At 46.4% G+C, this 22019-nt stretch overlaps 2 protein-coding genes across 2 annotated transcripts in view; both read left to right on the forward strand.

Moving 5' to 3' along the window:
- Positions 1-22019, forward strand: part of Rme-8 (receptor mediated endocytosis 8) — a 173519-nt gene that overhangs the window by 25667 nt on the left and 125833 nt on the right. The window contains exons 9-14 of the mRNA XM_084598432.1: positions 2078-2256; positions 4703-4785; positions 5843-6000; positions 12394-12493; positions 18349-18456; positions 21316-21471. Of these exons, the coding sequence (XP_084454558.1) occupies positions 2078-2256; positions 4703-4785; positions 5843-6000; positions 12394-12493; positions 18349-18456; positions 21316-21471 (784 nt within the window). The remainder of the gene's footprint in view (positions 1-2077; positions 2257-4702; positions 4786-5842; positions 6001-12393; positions 12494-18348; positions 18457-21315; positions 21472-22019) is intronic.
- LOC146209264 (uncharacterized) lies at positions 8296-11852 on the forward strand. The gene has a single exon (XM_084598445.1). It carries the CDS (start codon positions 8828-8830, stop codon positions 11300-11302), a length of 2475 nt encoding a protein of 824 aa, XP_084454571.1. The 5' UTR covers positions 8296-8827; the 3' UTR covers positions 11303-11852.

Consider the following 22019-nt stretch of genomic DNA (forward strand, 5'->3'; position numbering starts at 1 on the left):
GACCTCGACTATTGTTTTCTTTCCTAACTCGGCAAATATTGTACACAGAAAGTTAGAATTTGCTGCAGTGTTGCATTGGTTCCTGTTGTAAAAAATGTGTATGTTGAAATTTTTTTTTTATTTGTGTCAAGAAACTTTGATGCTTTTGTGCGTTTATTTTTAACTTCAATTTTTTTTTTCTGAGAGTTTTCTTTTTCATCACTCAACCAATAAATATGTTGTCACTAAAACTATTGTGAAGAGCAATTCCTCCTCTACAATTTGATACTAGAAAGTCCTGTACCAAGCGAGCTTAATTAGAGAAAAAAAATATTAATGACACTACCCAGAAACTACCACTTTTCCCACGGGCAGGAAAGAGTAAAAAAAAAAGAAACACTATGCCTGCTCACCTTCCAGAATGGTTGAGGGACTCTGCATTGCTACATAACAGAAAATTTGATGCGAAGAAGGAATTAAACAGTTTGCAAGTTAAAAAGTTGCAGCAGTGCATCTCGCATTCCCAATAAGGATTTTCATGCTGTATTGTCAATTTTCATGCTGTATTGTCAGGGATTCTCAAACTGGGTTCTACAGAGGTTCTGTGGGATGTTTTTGTTGGTTCCGCAAGTTATCACTGGACTTTCTCTGTCCCCACAACCCTGTCCTATTTCTTGCTGCTCGTGCAGACCAGCCACAGTTTATGGTTTGTTGAAATCTGTTTTAGGGTGTTGGATTTTCTTATCCTAACTTGTTCCTCAGTTGCAAGCCGTCAGCATAGGCGCCGTCCTACGCTCACAGTAAACAGATCATTCTGACAGTTAAGAGACCATGTTCACCAAAAACTGAGCTTTTATAGGCTATGAAAGAACTAGATGTACAAAATAATGTGTCGCCATCACTGACCGATTCTGTATGTAGACTGCTTATGTAGGCGCAAAATTTAAAATGCAGATTCCCTGAGGCTATGCTGTGCTGTCATTATAAGGCAGCGACTACTATAGTCCTCCTCAGTCTAGGTCTCAGAAGCTGGAATCGAATGGTTGAAAAATACACAGTTCAGTTTTCTCGGCTCTAAATGCGTTTCTTGCTTCTGGGTGAACATTAGCATACCCACGAAGAACCAGATAATTATTATTTTTTTACTGAGAATATTAATTGGATGGTGTTGCCCTCAGTGTTGTTTTAAGCCTCCCAGAAAAGAGGAGCGGTGTCGAAAGCAGGAGCAAATTGTTGAACTCAAATGAAAAAAATTTATTCAGCTTCACTGACAACAGCAGAAGCCGTTGATTGGCTCCTCATTCAAACTAACACATATCCTAACTTACATGTCAGGAGTAAGATACACTCCACCCATTACAGCTCTGTTTGCCCCTAGTGTTGCGCCTGCCCCATGCTGTTCCACATTCATGGTAAATGAGTGGGAAAAAGATAGACACAGCAGAAAAGACAACACGACACAGGTGCAATGAATACATACCTACATAATGAATACCTACACAATCAATACCTGAAGGAATGCTTACCTGAATACCGACACAATATCTACCAGCGAGCCCAACTTTTCATGTTAATGTGACCTGTTCCACATATTCCGGAGGTGTATTGCAAAACCACAGAGCTTACCTCAGTCAGAACACACGCAGGAGCTGGCCAGTGAGTCCACCTGTTCTGTAAACTAGAGAGAGCCAGCAGAGTCCTGGACTATAAGAGCCGACAAACCTGCTTGCCACTTTCCCCCGTTTCCCATCCTCTTTCCCCTTCATAAAGTTTTGCCTGACTTCACCTTACCTCACCTGATACCTAGTACTTTCCACTTCAACATAAGTGCAGGATGCCTGTTGGTTGATGAGGCAGTAAGATGGATTATCAAATGTGTGTGGAATATTTGCTACGAACACAAGAAAGTAAGATGTGTTAGTGCATGACCGTTGGTAAGTTTAATTGTTTAAGATTATGCACACTTAATATGGAGTTCCCGAAAAGAATTTTTGAATGTATTGAAATTCCGGATGGCACCTAAATCTTGAGTGAAGGAGTTGTATCAAAGCACTAATGCTGGCACTGATGTCTGAGCAGTGTTCTTTTCTGCCAACAGGGATGCCTTGTTGGCCACGCTGCTGGACGGGGTGCGAGCGTCTGGCAACGGGGACGTGCTGGTGTCGGGCCAGCCGGCTCAGTGGGGGCGGGGCAGGCGGGTGGGCCCCCTTGGCTTCCCACCTGACGAGGATGTGGAGGCCACCTGCCTGCGCATGCTGCACACGCCACCCCCCACTGGTATGTGCACTACTGGACTGATGTCAGTGAGATGTAATGGGGGCAATACCCTTATTTCCTCTAGAGTACAAACAAATATGAGTAGCTAAGAAAAAAAAAAGGCACTGATTGGGATTGAATGTAGTGGCAATGTTTGATTATTTGGAATCTGCTCTTTTTAATGAATAAGCTTTAGGAGCCCTACAAGTGTCTGGCATGGTGTTGCATACACCACCTGCCAGCCACCTGCAAAGGTGGGCGCTGCAAAACACAGGAAGTAGACAGAAGGTGGCTGCTATAAGATGCACCCAAAAATAAAAATGGCTCCTCGCTGCGGTGGTGCAGTGGTAAGACACCTGACTGCTATGCTGGAGCACCCGGGTTCGATCCCGACCGCGGCATCTGCCTGCATTTCGATGGAGGCGAAAACGAAGAGGCGTCGGTCAGCGATCCCCAGGTGGTGGAAATTACTCTGTAGCCCTCCACTATAGCTTCTCTTTCTCTCTTTCCACTTTCACTCCCGCCTTCCTTCACAGCTGGTTCAGGTGTCCACAGAAACAAGTGTGACAGATACTGTGCCTTTCCCTTCCTGTGAACCAATTGTATTAACCCTTTGAGGGTTTTTGCCGTAAATGTAAGGGGGCGGTTTTTTGTCCCGCAAGGTTTTTGCCGTACCGGTACGGTTTCAATCCTCCATCTGAAATTTCGCGCCCTAATGATGATGTGTGCTCACTGGGAGGTGCTGCCATCTCCTAGGACTTACAAAAAGCGCTTCAAAAATTTATTGCGCTGCCTTCTTGCGAAGGTAAACTAAAGATTCCTAGCTGCAGCGTGTCGCCGGCTTGCGGGAGCGCCGCCGCCCTATCGCGGTTTTGGTTTCACCATGTGATCGCAGCGAAGGTGCGAAACTTGATTTCTATTTTTATGGGTGCTTCCGTGCAGGGTATAAACAGAACTGATTCTTAGCTGTAGCTTGTGGCCCGGTCTGCGGCAATGCCCTTTCATTGTTTCTGGTGCAGAGGCCACAGAAACCGATTTCCATCTTTATTGGGAGTGCTGTTAGCTTGTTTATCATTGACGCTCCCGAGGTATTGCTGCTCTCCTTGTTTAGTGAGTTTCCCCCCGTTTCCGAGTTTGCAGTGTGAAGCAACTTTGACTCCAAAATACGGTTCCTAATATTTTTCTACAAATTTTCCCTGACTTACTCATATTGAACTTTCAAAATCCGCAATAAAGTAATTTGACCATCTGGCAAAGTTTAAAAAAAAACAACAAATATTTGGCCCTCAAAGGGTTAAAGAGTGCCGAAGAAAAGTTAAAGAAAAAAGTAAATGCAGCAAGACCTCACGCTGGCACAATTTTATCGCATAGCGAAAATTATGTGCTTCCGTAATTTGCAACTTCTTTAGTATTGGCTGGTATTTCTGACTAGTGTGTGAGAACACTTTTTTGTAAGTGTGGAGTGTTTTCTCATTGTATGCATTCCTTTTCAGTTCTTTTTTCATTGATCACATCAGTCATCTGATTCAGTGCTTCATTGCTTTACTTTTCCTTTTCTGCTGTTTCTCATTTTGACTGTGTTTCACATTTTTATTTCTTTTTTTTGTTACAATTTTGTGTGCTTTATTTTTGTGTTCTGTCAGTTTACTCATTGCCCATGTGTGCTAGCCTCTTCCCACGCCCCTGTGCAAAGCCTGGCATAGCATTCAGGGCGGGCTAACGAAGAAAAGAGAATTTTGCCCAACCTCTGTCTTTTATTTTACAGGCCGAGACTATATGCTACACAAACTGTTAAGAATGAAACTACTTGAGGGTGTGTTACAATCTGAATTAGAAGCTTCCCAGCAGCTCTCTTGTATTGAAGTCTGCATAATGACCAAACAATCATCTGAGTGGCAGCTGTGGCCACGTGTGTTCTCAGAACGCTGTCATTAAAAGTTGCGCTGCCCTTCTGCAGGAAGCACTTGGTTGTTGGTGCGGAGATGACATGCGCGACACCACTGTGGCTTTATGGGATGGCAAAGAAGAAAAGATCAGAAGCAGGCATGATTCTAACCTCGGAAATTGTGAGGCGAGAGCTTGTACGGATTCTTTCTTTGCCAGCCTTTTAACATATTTTCATTGGCTCTGGGCGTGTGGAGACTTTTTCTCGATTCTTAGGGCACCTGCTCAGCAGCATCATTTTGATCATATGCGTGTTCTGTGTGTCGAGCATTTACCTGCCCTCACCTGTAAAATCCCTAGGAAAGAGTGTCGTAGTTATTTGGCAGTTTCAGCTCCGAAGGACGGCCGTTTGCTGACCTGGATCTTGTGATTTTATATCTGTACCAGGTGTCGTAATCAGTGTAGATGCTTTCATGGCAAAAAGTGATCACAACTAGGCAGGCGTCGTTACAAACAGTGCTCCGATGCAGCAGACTTTACTGTTCCTCTCTTGTGGGCAATTACTACTATTCCTCTCTTGCAGGCAACTGGAGCTACTCAGAACTGGTACTTCGATTCAACAGCAATGTGCCTTACAGTGGACTCCTGAACACGGTCACCAAAGAGGCAAGCTGGAATGGATGCTAGCAGTGTGTGGGCTTGAGTGACGTCAGTTGATTGTGCTTTCTTTGAAAGCACAGACCAGTTCACTGCTTCTAATTGACGCTATGTTGCTAAGTTCCGTTCGTTTAGCCTGCTTGCACGAAGGTCCTGTACGCACCATGCGCATATGTATGTCAACGCATTGTCATCACAACTATGGTGTCAACCCATTGTTTTATCAGCATTGTTTTTTACATGTAACATCAAGTGATGCTACTTGGAATATACGAAATTTCTACCTAGCAAATACTTTGAAAAAAAGAAGTTAGGTTCTGGTTTGTGCAGTTTTCCAGCTAGTAAACAGTCGGTTGAATCCTTATAGTTGGGCATGCCATTTGGGGAAACAACTCAGGTGGTTATCATCCTGCATAAATAATGTAGAAAAACCTTAGAAATGAGACATAGTAACTTCACTACTTTTTTCAAAACTGTTGCCGAGTTAACAAAAACGAGCTCGAATAAGAACATAACCGAAGCCGCTGCCATCAGTGTTCCTTGTTGGATCCGCAGGTCTTTCTCGCCTACCAAACTAAAGCTGGATTTTGAGGTGGCATCCTCAGTCATGTGTGCCTCTAATCGGCTGCAGACACAGCTGAAACACGAAATTTCATGGATTGCAGTTTGCATGCCATTCTTGTGGAGGCTGTCATTCTCAGTTCTGTGCTCCGCTTCCTTCACAAGTGGTTTTGGATGGTCGCCGCCACACGAATATAACGAGACATCGCATTGCACTTCTCTAGCTTCAAGTTGGCTGGATCATTATATATGTGAACACCGGAAAGCATTTGGAATTGTCGTTCACATCGCTTTAATGATGAGCAACGGGTGCGGTATGGAACTACCTGTAGTGCTCGAGAGTATGTATACACATGGCAGAACTAAAGGCAAGCTGGATAACTGCATGATTGGATATGTGTACCGCTAACCGATCTCTTAGGTGATATCACTTTCAGACTGCTCGTGCTTCAACTGTCTGCGCATTACCACAACCGCGTGTCATGAGTGTTGGGGGTGTGTGCAGGGCTTCTTTGCGGACAACAAAGAGCGGCAAGTGCAGAATGCCTTGATCTCAGTGCTAGACCAAGACATGCCCACCGATATGGTGGAGGCTCAGCTTCACGCCCTGCGGCGGCTGTTTGCCTCCCGGCCTGGTTTCGCCGCCTTCAACCAGATATCCAGGTGAGCCACAGGTGGGATTGCACCCCGCCCCTCACCTGCTGTCTTTGGGGAGAAAGACATTTTTGGCTTGACTTTGTGCGCTGAAGGATTAATCAGTATTCCTTTGCTCATGTGCTAATGGATATTAGCTGGGGTGGTAAAAAATGCCAGTGCTAAGAGGTGTGTATTGGTTTGTGGGCTTTAGCGTCCCAAAGCGACTCAGGCTATGAGAGGGGACTCCGGAAATTTCAACCACCTGTGGTTCTTTAACGTGTACTGACATCGCACATCACACGGGTGCCTTGCTTTTTGCCTCCGTCGAGCTAGTTGGAATGAGTTCATTTTAGGAAAAAATTAGCAAAAAAAACAGGAATACCGTTGTCCTTGTTTTCTGTGCTGGTTTTTTCCTAAAATCAAGCCAATGATGTCGTTAGGGTTGGACCAATCGGGGGTTGACAATATGGCTGATCAGCATGCTATGTTGCCACGTTATGATGTGTGGCTTCGGTTCATCCTAACCAACCAGTGGGACCTATTGTACCTGTTGAATTGCATCAACGGCACCCACACAGTCTAAATAGGAAACATGACCTTACAGTTGTTGCTGTTAATAAAGGCATGAAAAAGAAAAGTACCGTACTCGTCCAACAAAGTACCTTGGTAAAAAGAAAAGGCTCTTATTGAGAACAGGAAAGGGACTCTCTTATGATCCCTGCCTGGTAACTATGATTCCTCAAAAACATGATTGCATTTGTATGAGGATGAGAAGAGAGGGCTAAGCCAGAAAAACTATACCATGTCCATGTAAAAAGAGTGTTCAGTCAAGGAGCGAGCAGTCACTGATGTAAGTGTAATGTAATTGTAAGTGTAATGCCCTGCACTGCATTTTGTTTTGCCCTTGCATTTCATGCTGCATGGGCAAGCACGTCGCCTCTGTCCGGTCGTGCATCCAGCGTAGTGGCCTTGAAAGAGGGCAGATAAAAAAGTAAATAGCGAAAAATGAATCAAAGTGCATTTAAGGAGCACTGAGGGCATCTGCATTGAATGTTCATTAGTGCAGGTCAGTTATTCAGTTATTTCTTATTCTGTGAACGTTTGCTCGACTGAGAGGCACGTTTGTTTCCCAGAAAATTGCATTTAGAAATTCAGAGCAAATTTTTTTTCTGTCACTGCACAAGTGCAATTAGTGACACCAGGATGTAAAAGGACTCTGCTATTACTGTCTGCAAATGAATGGCAATGGGCTGCAGCATTATAGATTCGCAGCCATAAATTAGCCTTGACATCCTGTCAGTGCTGCTTGTGAATGTGCCGGTGCTGATGGTACCTGTACTTCGCTTTTTCTAGGGGTGTGCTGGCACTGAAATGTTCGGGCACTGAATTTTCGGGAAAAAATGCTTTCGAATATCGAATCGAATATTGAATATCTGATGGTAAAAAAGAAGGATGGAAATATAAAAAATTGCAAACTGTCTTTTTTATTTCAGAATTCACTTGGTATGTGCAGAAAACATTAAACTAGAGTCGCACAGAAGTATATGCCCATTGAAAAATTCACTGTAAATTTTATACAGGATTTTGAATACTGGCTTCTTGTTCAGGAAGGGCCTACGTGAAATTGGGTGGTACTGTTATATCACTGCTGAGTAAAGTGAATTTTCGTTAGTTCAGCCTCTAAGGGACCAGAAAAGAATGTCCGAATTAACCGAGAGCTTGCATTGTTAAATGGGCCTGAAGAAACTGTCAAAAATTATTTGCATCACAGTAATTCTATCTGATCAACGCCTGCGCTAGGGTTGTCTGCATTTGCATTTGCAGCTGAAACCAAAGTGAGAACGACGTTTCTTCCCCGGTTTCGTCATGTTTCACTTTGCGCACTTCTTTGGGAATGCCTTCTCCACACAACGAACGGCCCGTCTCGTTTTGAGAATGCTTCACGGCACAATCCGGAAGGTCAAGCAGTACAGTGAAGCGTGCAGCGCGGTGATTCTGCAGTGAATTAGAAAATTTCTAATATCAGATTTCTGAATACAATCAAATAACAAACATATTTTATTCATATTTCGAAATTTTTAATCCAAATCTTCAATTTATTTCAGTTTTTTTGTATCCTCTAGAGCAGGGGTTCTCAAACTTTTTTGCTTGGAGGAACCCCAAAAGCCTTCAATAAATTGCAGGGAACCCTCCCCCCCCCCCCTGCCTTCACTTACGAGCAATGTTGTCGAGTGCATTTTTGCAAAGAGAGAGTTGCAAAGGTTAAATGCTTATTGCACAGATTAATACAAATACTAATGTGATGGGTGGTACTGCTTCCCTTTTAAGGGGGGATGCGGGGATCAGATCGCGAAAATCGCGGAAAAAATCGATTTTTGAAAAGTGCGCTTTTCGGAATCTACAACATTATTTCTATGTTGTCCTGAAATATTTCACCAAAAAACAAACTCTAAGTAGTCTAAATAAATATATTTATCGGTGCCGGCGTCGAGATATTCTTCCCGAACCGCGAAAAAGCTGCCAAGTTCACGGCATGACTGCTTGACTTTCCCGCCACGGAGCGCCGCCATTTTGGCATCGTTGGAAAGCCCGACTCTTCAGCTCTTTGTCCCAACCCCTCCCTCCCTTCTCCGCCAGCTAGCAAGCGCACAAAAAAGGAATATCCGCAAGACGGCAGCACGAAGCAGCCAATGAAAGCCGCGCCCCGATTGGCTCTGCGCCACGACGTGTTGCTAGGCGCCTCCTCATTGGCTGATGCCGCGGCAATAATGGCAGCCAGCGCAAGGAGCGTCTGCTTTGTCCGCCGCTGGAAAGCAATTCTTTTTCTTGCGTTTCGAGTCTTCGACCACGTGCAATGGATCAGCGAACGTTCGAAAAGAAGTTCCGGACAAAGCATGCTTACGGGAAGCGAAAACGCAAGCCTGTTACAGCAAGGAAGAAGCGGCGATTATCAACAGGTGGTTCTACCGAGCCGAGCGTCCGCTCGGAATCGGCGGAGTACGCGCCCAACGTGCTACGCGATCTCTCTCCCAATGTGCTGTGCGATCTCATGCCGAGTCGGGCACCAGCCAGCGATTGTGAGAACAACCAACAACGTGCTGCGCTGTCGAGGCACGGGTGCAATGTTACTTCACCAGCGACGATCGACATGCCAGTGAGCGTCGCCGCACACGTGCGTCTCGCCGTGCACGGACGTGCCACTGCAAGTTCGTCGGGTGAGGCACCAGCCAGCGAAGGTGAGACGGGCCACGATTTCTCGCCGTTGAGCCGTGGGCGCAACGTTAATTCGCCAGTGAGGATCGACACGCCAGTGCATGTCACCGTATGCGAGCGTCCCGGCACAAGCTCGTCGAGCGAAGTGGTCTTGCAACAGTCATCACCGCCTGACTGCACAGTGGAGACACGTTTCCGCGATGTGTTTTTCAACTCCAAAATGTGTCCACAGCCGACAACCGCGAGTGAAGGCAATCCTATGCCATCGATGAGTTACGGTGTTCGCGGGTGCGCGCTCGCTTTCGCGGACGCGCCGGCGGCCGAGCCATCGACGAGTTACGGCGATCGCGGGTGCACGCTCGCTTCCACGGACTCGCCGGTGGCCGATCATCGCAGTGACGAATATTCATCCAGTGAACGTCGCACTATTCAAGCTCACCTCAGAACACGATTTGTGTCCGCGGAAACGGCAAAGGTGCAAGCATCGAGTGTTTGCGAATCGCTTCGCGCGGTTTCAGCTACGGAGCGCAAGTTTGCGCTTACTGACTCAAGAGAAGATGCCATTTCCGCACCTCCAGAAGAGGAATTTATGCTTGTGCAAGTAGCAGCCTTGAACTCGCTGATTAGTTCCATGCTTTGCCCAATTTGTCATCAGCCTGGCCTAACAGTGCATCGGGAAACTAAATTAGGGCTAGCTGTGAAGATGGTACTTTCGTGTATTTCCTGTGGTGCCCTCCAATCTGAATGGTCTTCACAAAGGCAGAGTGGTTCTAGAGCCTTTGATATCAACATCAGATCAATTCAAGCGATAAAGAGCATTGGTAAGGGACCAACTGCTCTCAATGACTTCTGGGCCACCATGAATGTTTCACATAGAGGACTACACCACAAAACATATGAGGAGCATCTAAAAAAAACTTTCAAGCCTGCTGCAGAAGCAGCTGCAAACAACATCTTTGCAGATGCTGTAGAGGCAGTGAGAAAGGTGTACATAGAAATGGAAACTACCTTTTCGAAGAATATTACAGTCGTGTACGATGGCACGTGGCTGACACGTGGCCACAGTTCTCACACTGGCGTAGGCTGTGTAATTGAGTTTCATACAGGGCTTGTGTTAGACTGTGTGGTTCTCTCGAACTTCTGCCTTGGGTGCAGCAGACAGCCAGCTGAAAGTGACCCCACTTATGCTGAGTGGAAGCAACAGCACCAGTGCCAGAAAAACACTGATGTGAATTCTGGACGAATGGAGGTGGAGGCTGCACTGCAGCTGTTCAGGCGCTCTTTGAGCAAGAATGATCTCCGGTACACAAACATAGTCTGTGATGGGGACAGCCGCATGTTCCGCACTCTGTGTGACGAAGAAGTTTATGGTTTTGTGCAGCTCTCCAAAGAGGACTGCATAAATCACGTGAAAAAACGGATGGGTGCTGCACTTCGCTCCCTGGTCAGCAAGGCTAAAAAAGGAGAGCCACTAGGTGGAAAGGGGGGCCTGACACAACAGCTGATGAAAAAATTGACTGACTACTATGGCCTCGCTCTGCGGAACCACTCAGAAGTTGAAGAAATGCAAAGGGCAGTAATGTCGACCTATTATCATGTGACGTCGACGGATGGTGAGCCCCATCATGAGCTGTGTCCCCCTGGCCCCCTCAGCTGGTGCAAATATCGATCAGCAGAGGCAGAAGGACAACCACCACCCCCTCACAAGTACAAGTTAGCACCAAAGGTCGCTGAAGCACTTCTGCCAGTGTACCAGCGCCTCTCAGACCCTCAGTTGCTGGCCCGGTGCAGGGGAGGCAAAACTCAAAATGCGGCTGAGAGCCTCCATTCAGTGATTTGGTCACTATTATCGAAAGACCAGCATGCCTCACTGTTCGCTGTGGAAACAGCAGTGCACGAGGCGATTTTGAAGTACAACTCAGGCAATCTGAGAGCATATTCAAACCTGTGCACAACATTGGGCCTGCGCCCTGGAGCCCTTTCTCTTCAGCGGGCCGCCGAGAAAGACTCTCAGCGCATTAAGAAGGCGCACAAAGCCCATCTTTTGAAAGGACAAAGGTCTAAGAAATTGCCTGCTGCCAGAGACATGAAATTTTACAGTGCAGGAGCATTTTAGACAGTGTGTGCCAATTTGGAACTTTCGAGCTTGTTTTCTGAAAACTTCGTTTTGAACTTACCACCTTGCTTGTGGAAAGCGCAGCATCGCAATGGGTGCATGGATTTTTATCCCGTTTGTCTTGTTGTAATTGCTGAAATGTGCTTTACATCAAGACAGTCTCAGATTTGCTATTTAGGCTCACCATTTTTTATTACACAGTAATTAGAGCATGATACCTTCTAAACATAAAGAGAAGATGTATAATAAGTCATTTAGGAAAAGAGCAGAGAAGTTTAAAAAAATTTAAGGAGAATCTTGACCTAGACCACACTTCTTAGTAACTATTAAGAACATTTACAGACCCATAGCCCATTTTGCTGTCATGCTAGGCTTTCCACGAGCAAGCAACATGTTACCAACATATAAACAATGGTAAAATAAAAACTACTGAAGCTATCATTTTGAAACTTTATACCTTTCTGTTTGATGCTATTTCAAGCCAGCCTGCCAAATTTCATCCCTCTAAGTCAAAAAATAAAAAAGTTTGCTCCGATCCCCTCATCCCCCCTTAAGAGCAAGTCAAAGCGTGGCTCAGTAGCACTAAGAGCCAGTCTCATATCAGCTGCCGGGTCAAGGCTGCTTCTGTGCTTGTTCTTCAGATAGGCGAGGGCTGAAAATGCCTGTTCACATGCATATGTAGTTGCAAAGGGAAGCGAAATGTCCACTGCCCTTTCAAAGAGGCATGGAAACAGTGGAGCGGTCCCCATCCAAAATGTCACCAAGCCTTCACCAATAAATTTCTCTTTGAGAGCAGTGCTTGCCTTGAGCTCTGAGGATTCTCGCGGAACACAAGAAGACAGCCCGCGGAACACAGGGGTTCCGCGGAACCCAGTTTGAGAACCCCTGCTCTAGAGGATTCCGTTTTCAACGAGAAAAGTTTTTTTTGTCGGTAATTAAATCTGCCATTGCAGGACAGTTGCTACTTTCCCCTAGTGTCCCTTTGAGACGCGAAATATCGCACAGTTTATGAACTCCTATAGATTTTGCTCTCTTTGCAAGGCACCCATGCATTTTTATTAGATGTGGACGTGGATGATTTGCCCGTGCAGAGTACGAGAGCGGGTGGGCCAGCTGGTGGTGAAGGCCCTCAAGCTGGATGACGTCAGCATTGCCCACGCAACCATCGACATGTTGTGCGCACTCATACAAGTATGTATACTAGGTGGTTGCTGCAAGAGTATCGGCATGTTGCAGTACTGTGTGCTAGTGCATAGTTGTACGGCCGCGAAGCTACAGCTTCATAAAAAAAAAGTACTAAATGATTACAGTTGCAATTTGTTGATCTCAAATCTGATTCCATTGGTCGCCGAGAAGTAACTGAACAGTTACGAAAACGTTATGGAAGAGTAGTCGCAGAAAAAGCAATTTGCTCTTATGTTCAAGGGATTGCAGAAGCAAAATGTACGAGGCAGGAGATGTAGTAGCTGGGAGGCGCACATGGAAAGAAAATAAAGAGCACAATTGTTGTGGCTTGTAGTACGGGTAGCATATTCCTCTGGAATTTGCGAGGCTTAGTGGTTGTTGCGATCGTAATTCTCCACAAACAAAAACTTAATCGACTGGAACCTAGAAATTACATTTTAAGCTGCAGGTGTCGAGGCAAGCGTGCACAACAAATGTCTCGGAGCTGAGCTGTGCATCTCTGTCGTACCTTGATATTCGTGTGACGTTTGCTGCAGCTTGGTTTTGTTCTCACACCATCGGTCATTCATACTTGTGCCACAGTGGCAATGGAAGTGCATGAACAGCATCAAAACAATCCATGCCGCCTCTGAGCGTACTCGACGTCATTGTGCATGCACTGTGCCAGAAGCTGCAAAACCTGGTGGCGGACAAACATGAGTAGATTCAGTCTTCTTTGGCCGGTCTGCCATTCCTTTTAAGCGCTCGCTGGGCATAGGCTGTCAAAGTACTGGCTTGGGAATAGGCAACGTTGCCACATTGCGACATAACAGCTGAGTTTGTGTTTCATAGGATGCTGTGAGAGCGTGAACAGGGCAGGCTCACTTAAACATAGCAGCCGGGAATACAGTCGAACCCGGTTATATCGAACCCGGATATATCGAATTTTGGTTATATCGAATGCACGGAATATCCCCTTGAAAATCCCATGTAAAAGTATAGGAAAGCCGCTTCATATATCGAACTCAATTTCGCCGGTCGTTCGATATATCGAACTCCGCACTACGCACTGGAAAGTGTGCCTTCTCCAAAGACGATCGCATCACTCTTGGCCGTTTGCCGCGTGACGTTTTCAAGCCACGCGCGGAAGGAATGAGAGGGGACAGTTCTGGACAGCGCCGCGCCCATTCCCCAAAGGCGCGCGAATCTGCAGTTATCGTGTGCTGTGCGATGTCAGCGCACGTTAAAGGGCAGCTGAATCACTTTTTTTAAAAAATGAGTTCGGATTACAGATATATCGTTTACGACCCCCTGAACACGAATACGATGTTAAATTTAGTCATAAGTGACCGCAAACTACTTTTTAATCAGAAAAACGTGCACCAACGCCGTGGAGCGTTTTGAAAGTGGCGCTCTTGCCTCTGATTGGTCAAGCGCGCCGTGACGTCAATGACGGCGTGCCATTGAGTGGTAGCGGCGGTCCAAGCGATTGTACATGCACGCACGTGCTTTTCTGTGGATGTATGCCGCTGAACATGCAACGATCACGCTGCTCAGGGGAATATGATATTGAGCCGTACTTGTTCGAACCAGCGGCGGCTTCGGAACAAGGTGACACTGGCGGCATCGGCGACATGATGAGCGACGAGACAGCGCTAACCTTTTCCCGCATGGGAAATTCACGCCGGTACGTACCGCTGCGCTGCACTGCTGTATGCACCTGTGATCCGCTCTCAGTTGAACATATCAGCGTTACTCGTGCCCTAAATCTCCTGCCTGACTCGAACAAAGCAGTGTCACGTCAATGCGCTTGATGTGCCGATTGTAAACAAATGAATTCATCCAGACGAGCCGTCGCCCCAGTTTTGTTGCGTGAATTTAGTCATTTATATGTCAGCAAGAGCAAAAGTCATGCTCTCAGCTTCCGCAACCTCGAGTACGTATACATTTTATTCTGGCGGGATTTATCAAATTAACGCGGGAGCGCGGTATCGACGAGAAGCCAGGCCGCTGCCTCGCTGCGCGCGCGTAATCCCATTTAGAACACCGGTAAAAATACCGAAACGCTAGGACAGCTATCGGCAGTCACGCGCTGCCATGTCGCGAGTTTAGCGCACTTCATTTAGCTGCGCTTAACATCGCGACTTCGACTACAGACATCAAGCTGCCCCGATTTCTTTTCTTAATTGGGATAGTTGTTGAAATGAGTCTGACAGTCGGTAGCTCAAAAGAAAGATGAACACAGAAGGCAGGGGGACAAGACACACATTAGACTTGCGACTGAATTTTACTCCGGAAAGAACGAGTTTATACGCATTTTTTTATCTTTATCCAGGTGCAACCAAGGAAGATAAAAAAATGCATAAATGCATCCTCTTCAGAGTAAAATTCAGTTGCAAGTCTAGCGTGTGTCCTTGTTCCACTGACAGAGATATATAACGCGCCCCAGTCCGACGCGCGCGGCTAGCGCGGTCGTTCGCATTCTCCCGGTTCAAGTTACGAAGCACGGCGCGCACGTCGTGCACTGGGTGCGGCATTGGGGTTCCTGGCTATGCATGAGCGCGTGTAGATGGTATGGCGCTTCTCACATCCCACTAATTACCCACTCCCTCCTCTTAAAAAAAAAAAAAGTCCTACTCTCTGACATTACTTCTCACAGTTTTCCAGCCGCGTCAGCGGGCGCCAATGCTGAATAGTTTTACTTTCACCTGTGCCTTCATCTGCCCGACCAACCATCTGCCTCAAAGAACAAAAACGTAAACAGAACAGAAGCGCAATATGATGTATTGGGCCTCTTACTTCGAGTTTTCTTCTTTTTATGAAAGCAGCTCTTGGCGGCGGAGAGGTGCTCTTGTGTGCGAAGACAGAAGGCACAGCACCGGTTTTCAATCGCGCAGATTTGATCGGTATCCCAAAAGATCGCATCAACGACAAGCTTTGGTGATAGGCACTGTCGCGAAAATGATCTGAGCAGATCACCGACGATTTCGTAGGCGTGAAATCCTTCCTCTTGACCGCGGCAATCCACTGCGCCGATAGCTTGCGCTCCTTTGGGAATTTATGAAACGCGACATCCTCTCGGCCGCCAGTGTTCGTGCAGCCATAGGCTGCGCAGAACCACGGCATGGTCATTCTTTTCGTGAAGAACGGTGCAAGATGCACTTAAAAAGCTTGCGGTAACGTTCGCAAGAAGAAAACAAGCGCAAGACAAAAAAAAAAAAAAAAAGGTTGCACTGCGTAGCCTGCAAGCGACAGGTGATGCACGGCCTGCTTGGGCAATAGAAGCGGAAGAGAGGTAGACGCCGTCCTTGACGTCACTACCGCCTGTCGTACTCCTGTCGTCTGCTACTGACATCCCCCCCTCCAGCGCTGTGCATTGCGGAGAAGCCTGGACGGGGTAGCAACTTTAATCGATGATTACGTCACTATTTCAAAAGCTAAAGCCAAAATATTTCGTATACTTAACATACAAACCCTGCAGATTCGACCCTCTGAAGCGCATCAAATTCTAAAACCGGTGCAGCTTCCCTTTAAAGATCCCGAGGTGGTCGAAATTACTCCGTAGCCATCCACTATGGCTCCTCTTTCTCTCTTTCCACTTTCGCTCCCATCTTCCTCCCTTCCCTCATGGCGCGGTTCCGGTGTCCACAGAAAACAAGTGAGACAGTTACCGTGCCTTTCCTTTCCTATAAATAAATAAATCAGTAAATCAGTTTTCCGCTCGCCAACACATGACGTTTGCAAGCCATGTGTGTGGGTGTGCCCATTCTTTTGCCGAGCTCTCTCCATCAGCACGCGCTACGCATGCGCCAAGCCAGCTCAGCCCGTTTTCAGACAGACGTGGGACGCTTTCTCCAGCGTGTGTTGCGAACCCTCTGCGTGCGGCGGCTGACGTGGTTATGGCGCCTGCGGACGTTAAGAAGCGGCAGCTGTTTTTTTTTTTTTTTTTCTCTTCCTTTTTTTTTTTCTTTGCGAGAGTCATTCTTTCTTATCGTTGTGCTGTACGCGCGACGTACCGTAAGTAAGATATGGCGGCTGCGGACGTTAAGAAGCGGCAGGCTTTTTTTTTTTCTGGCGGGAGCCGTTTATCTTTGCATGTATGAATCAACGGAAGCACGCCATCAGCTGCTGTGATCATGACGCCCGCCCCAAGCGCGGCGTGATAAATCGAACCAGGCTTGTGCAATCAATCCATCACGGGCACTCTGCCAAGTTCGCTCCCCGCCACCGGAGGAGCTACTATAAAAAGATAAACGCGCCCTGACGTTATCGCTGCGCAACATCTTGGCACGCTGCCAAGAAATAAGCTGTAGATGCGACGACCGAAACGGAGTGACGCGCGCCATCGGCATGCAAGTGAAAACGCTCGCGATTTTCTACCGCAGCGACACAGAAACTGCTGCCGCGGTGGCTCGAGCGGCGAGCAGGACGACGCAGTTCCAACAAGTTGGAAATTTTTCGCTCTGTCACTGCCGCTCGTCGCTGAGATCGCTCAATCGCTTGCATGTGAGCGAGCTGGCCTTAAAGCATTTTTTTTTTTTTCAAATTCTCGGGCGCAAAAGTGGAGAGAGGGTTCATTATGCGAGTGGGTTGATTACGCGGCAAATACGGTATCGTTTTTTCGCATCGTAAGTGCCGTCACAAGCCAATTTCTGCTTATCGAATTATCGATATATCGAACTTTTTCGCGATCCCCTTCGACTTCGATATATCCGGGTTCGACTGTATAGAGCTCTTGGGAATGTAACTGTAGGGTTCTACTGTAAAGCACAAATATACATTAACATGAGTGAGTTAGTGTGGCTTGCTTGATCTGTAGTCTGTTACAACACGTAAGCTGATAATTTCACCTTTACTTGTTTTTGGGAGTTTTCTTCTGTACTTTTACCACATTTCCTTGTGAACCCACCAGTAACAACTCAAATGTATCTTCATCTATGTTCCAGAGAAAAGTCTGTTGCTTAATATATGAATGAAGACCTTGCGTGCCACGCCAGAGTTATGCAAAGCACTTCACTGTTCTCACTCTGAGGAGAAAAAGCTCAAGCTCATTAAACATGACATTCTTTTGTGCTGTTTGAAACATGAAGTGCAAAAAACATGGCTAATCAAATGCAAGCTGCTTACGTTTGTGCTGGCATATTCACAGGCACATCTTGTCCGCAGCTCGACTGTTGTCGTTATAACGTGAGAGAATATCATGCTTCATTAGTTTTCGCCACCAATTTCAGGTTCTCGAAGTTATGCCATTGGTTAAAACTTGTTCTTAGCAGGTTCTTGATGTTATTTTATTAGTTAAAGCTTGTTGTTGGGGAAGGAAGTGCCAGATTACTAGTAGTTGTAATGAAAAGAAATTGCATTATTGTGAGCGTTAAGCTTTATTCAAATTACTTAATTTTTTTTGTGAAATCATCAGAAAATGTTATTGCAAGTAAAATGAATTATAATTGTAACGCCTGATTGCCTGATTACGAGGTGCCAGTTCTTTTTGGTACACATCACTTGACTCCTGTCAACATGAATAAGTTAAATTTCTTCTTGCTCTTGGCTTCCTTTTCCTTATTTAAATTCAACAGTACCTAAATGCTGTGAGAGCTGACAGTTTCTGTTACGTGCATTGCTTTCAATTTGCAGTGCGTGCTGAGTATGTGAGGTAACTTCGCATTCTGCATTGCCTGATATTAGAGGTGTCTGGTCTGCTGAGGTTAGACAATATTTTTCAGCCTAAGCAGCTGACTAGCACGACACTTTATACTTGATTTATGACTGTTAATGTCCAGTTCAAGGTATACAATTTGTCAGCAGAGTTTCTTTCTACAAAATGGGCATTTGTTTGGGAACAGTGGCCTAGCATGTTTGTGCCTTTCCTTCCTCTGCCGCAGCCTATGCATGACAATGGCGATCTGTACCATGAGCAACAGAACAAGTGGGCCCTCCTGTCTTCTAAGAGCTTCCTGGAAACCTTGTTGTCCATCTTTGTGCACCACGTGGTGAGTGCGTTGGCTACTGCTGGAGGGAAAAATTCTAGGGGGCACGTTGGACCACTAAAGTGCAATGAAGCGAAAACCCTTGTTTGAAACGCTGCTGAGTCCTGCTTTACTGCGTCTGTTTCTGTATGCTGTGTGGTGTGGTGTTCTAGGAAGCGCCAAATGAAAGGTTCAGCATGGATGCAGAGATCGGACGCCCAGCGGTGTTACCTTCGTGTACTATGCGTGAATCGCCTGATGTCATCGGTCATGATCGGCTGTGATATAATGGCGATGTCATATCCGGTTATTATATGTGACCGGATGTGATGTTATCATGACGTCACATCCGCTCATGGCCAATGACGTCACAATCTCTTGGTTTCTCTCGGAATCTCGTGGACACTTCTTGTGGACACACGGATGGACACCCTGGCGAGTCATGAGCCATTAATGGCTTTTGCCTCAAAACTGATAGCTCGTCTTTGAGAAAGTTACAGATCTGCATGGGGATTATGGGGAGCACTTTTACTTTTAGCTGCTCCTTTGTTCGTCAGTTTCAGCCTAAGATCTTAGGGCAAAAAGAAGTTGTGGCAGAAAGAAGGCAGCCATGCATGTACAGCACTAACTTCCAACCTCTGCCTGTGTTTGCATGCCTTCTTAATCAATTTTTCAGTTCAGTATGTTACAGCAGTGGAGCCAGTTCTGGGTTGGCCCCAGTTTGGTTTGTGCTTGGATTGAAAACCTGTGCTGCAGTGCCAGATGACCCGGCTTCATCCATTGCGACGCGGCATTGTGAGCGGCTTCGGACAGACATCGGCGAAATTCATGATTGCGGCTAGTAGTGCTACGCACTAAAAAACTTAAATCAATCGAAGGCAATGGGCCAGTTGTTCTCGGGAGTGGGTTTTGCAGAAAGCAGGGGTTTTGCAGAGTGCTTGTCTACGTTCTGTCAGCGGCCAAATTGATGCATAAGCTGTGCCTCTGCCTTGATAGTGGCATCACTGAACTGCCTTCTGTTCGAAGGGAAGCAAAAGCGCTGACTTCACTACAGTATTGCCACCTAGCATTGGCAGGTGACGCCTCTCTGAAGGAGAAAGGACGAAGAAGAGTTGGTCGCGCTTTCGCGTGTGTGCCGCTTCCAACATTCCCCCTGGGCTAAACCCCCCTCTCCCCTTGGATTACTAATAGTAATAATAATTAGTTCACAAGAAGGGAAAGGCGCAGTATCTGTCACACTTGCTATGTGGACACCTGAACCGCACTATAAGGGAAGGGATGAAGGTGGGAGTGAAAGTGTAAAGAGAGAAAGGGGAGCCGTAGTGGAGGGCTACGGAGTAATTTCGACCACCTGGGGATATTTAACGTGTGCTGACATCACACAGCACACGGACGCCACTTCGTTTCGCCTCCATCGAAACGCAGCCGCCGTGGTCGGGTTCGAACCCGGAACTCCGGACGGTTGTCGGGCGTCTTACCACTGCACCACCCCGGCGGGATTACAGTTCCGGGCTTTTGTGTCTGGCTCTTGGTCACAGAGTACTTAACATTCTGGTGGAGGTTCTGGGTAAAATGGTTGCCTGTGCAAGATACACCATCCAGAAAATGTTGCGCCAGCCCTGTACTTTTTGACACACCAGTGCATTGCTTCAGTCGATGGCTCCAGGGACTATCTCTGGAGCTTCAGCCCTTAGCCACAAGCATGACATCCAGTGCACCTACTCAGCAATCCGCCGGCATTGTGTCATCCGATAACTACAACTTACAGACCCCGTGAATTCCGAAGTATTTCCACGGTGACCTTTTTGAGGATGTGGAAGACTGGTTCCTTTAGTTTGAACGTGTAGCTGCTTTCAACCAGTGGGACGATGCTGCCAAACTGAGGAACGTATACTTCAGTCTCAAGGATGGTGCTCGTACCTGGTTCGAAAACCGCGAGCAAATTTTAACGTCATGGTGAGAATTCCGCCATCAACTGCTCGAGGCGTACATCAGCGCAGGTCACCCCAAACTTGCTGAACAGCCCTCCACCTCGCATCCAGATGCCAAATAAAAGTATCTAGACATCATCACATGTCTGCATACCACCAAAAAAGTCCAAGATTGACACAATGATTGCAGTTTTAACTATTTGGTTTGTGAAATATTTAAATGCAGTGAGCGGAGTACGATAAGAAGTCTAGTCAGAATGTTTTCCATGGAGTCGCTGACTATCTTAGTGTACATATGTAAGTAGGGCTGTTATAGTGTTAACACTTGACATAAACTTTTCGTGTGTTGCGTCCCCCTGTGAGGCAGTAAACGAATAAATCAACATGCAGTTATTATGCAGTTGCTTATATGCTGTTTCTTCTGGTCCCTATATCACTGAAAGTAAGTGTACAAGGAAAAAAATAACCCTTGTATTTTGTTTGCTTCAGACAGATTTTTTTTCATCCTTGTAACCTGGAAAACACTCTGGATATTTGATACACGGTAAGGGACTAAGGGTCACATAATGTGCACCCCATTGAACTAGGCAGGTGTCCCACGTTTCACAGGCCCTCACAAGTGCAAGGTAGCACAGCTGTTTAGATATGTCTCTATGTTTTGCTACCGCTTTAGATAAACTAGAAATGTGCAATTTAGGGATGCTTAGGACGTTGAGATAGTTTGAATGGCGAAAATTTTTATGTGAATTGAACGGCAAATGCTACTTGAAAACTATAGAAGTTTTGAACATTTGCACATCTCTACTAACAATTAAAAGCGCTTGCTACATGCGGCTGCTATAAGGGGCTTATTTTGACTCCGTAGCTTCTGCTCCACTGATAGAAAATGTTTTCAGTACCGTAGTTTTGTTGCTGTAGCTGCTTGTGATGGGCAGATTTGTGTGCTCTGCAGGAGCGGGGCACGGGCGCTCTCGTGGTGAGCGCTTTGCTGGACCTGCTGACGTTTGCCATGTGCCCCCCATACAGCGAGACAACGGATGGTGCACAGTTTGACTCCCTGCTTGAGGTGGTGGCTTCCCATGGTCGCGTCGTCTTCCAACTCTTTCAGGTTGGTGCACTGCAGTGGTGGCCTATTATGAAGTGTGTATTGTGTATTGTGGATGATCAGGAAATCTCGTGCGGTGTAGAGCGGCTGTGACAATTGTAACCAGCTCGGACTAGGCTTTTGCAAATGGTGCTGTCTTGAAACCAAATCAGATAATACCAACGCAGCCTTGCTGTCGAATTATATATGAATACAGTAAAACTTAGTTAATTCGAATTCATCGGGACCGAACAAAATCTTTGAAATAAGCGGGTTTTCAAATTAACCGAACACACCAAGAAATACAACTCAGGCAAAAAGTTTGTTGCAGAAACGAGCTACCTTTATTCGGCATATTTCATATTACAAGTTTCCAGAGATGCTGGGTTGCTGCGTCCGGTAGTTTGCGGCTCTGAAGGTCATGTCAATTAGGTGAAACGTTTCTGAACTACCACCGTGACACTCATTATGTTCAGCGATCCGATAAGTTTGCTCAGAGCAGGTGCTCGGGGAGGCTTGTCGATGTCGTCGTCGCTATCGTCGCTCTCCTGCGTATGTTCGCAACGGCAGTA

Source organism: Amblyomma maculatum, chromosome 1, assembly GCF_055883805.1.
Source record: "Amblyomma maculatum isolate TAMU_Amacu chromosome 1, ASM5588380v1, whole genome shotgun sequence".
In the NCBI taxonomy this organism is placed as follows: domain Eukaryota; kingdom Metazoa; phylum Arthropoda; class Arachnida; order Ixodida; family Ixodidae; genus Amblyomma; species Amblyomma maculatum.

Bases quoted from the DNA above. Each gene is read 5' to 3' on its own strand.
- LOC146209264 (XM_084598445.1), top strand. From the start codon at position 8,828: ATGGATCAGCGAACGTTCGAAAAGAAGTTCCGGACAAAGCATGCTTAC.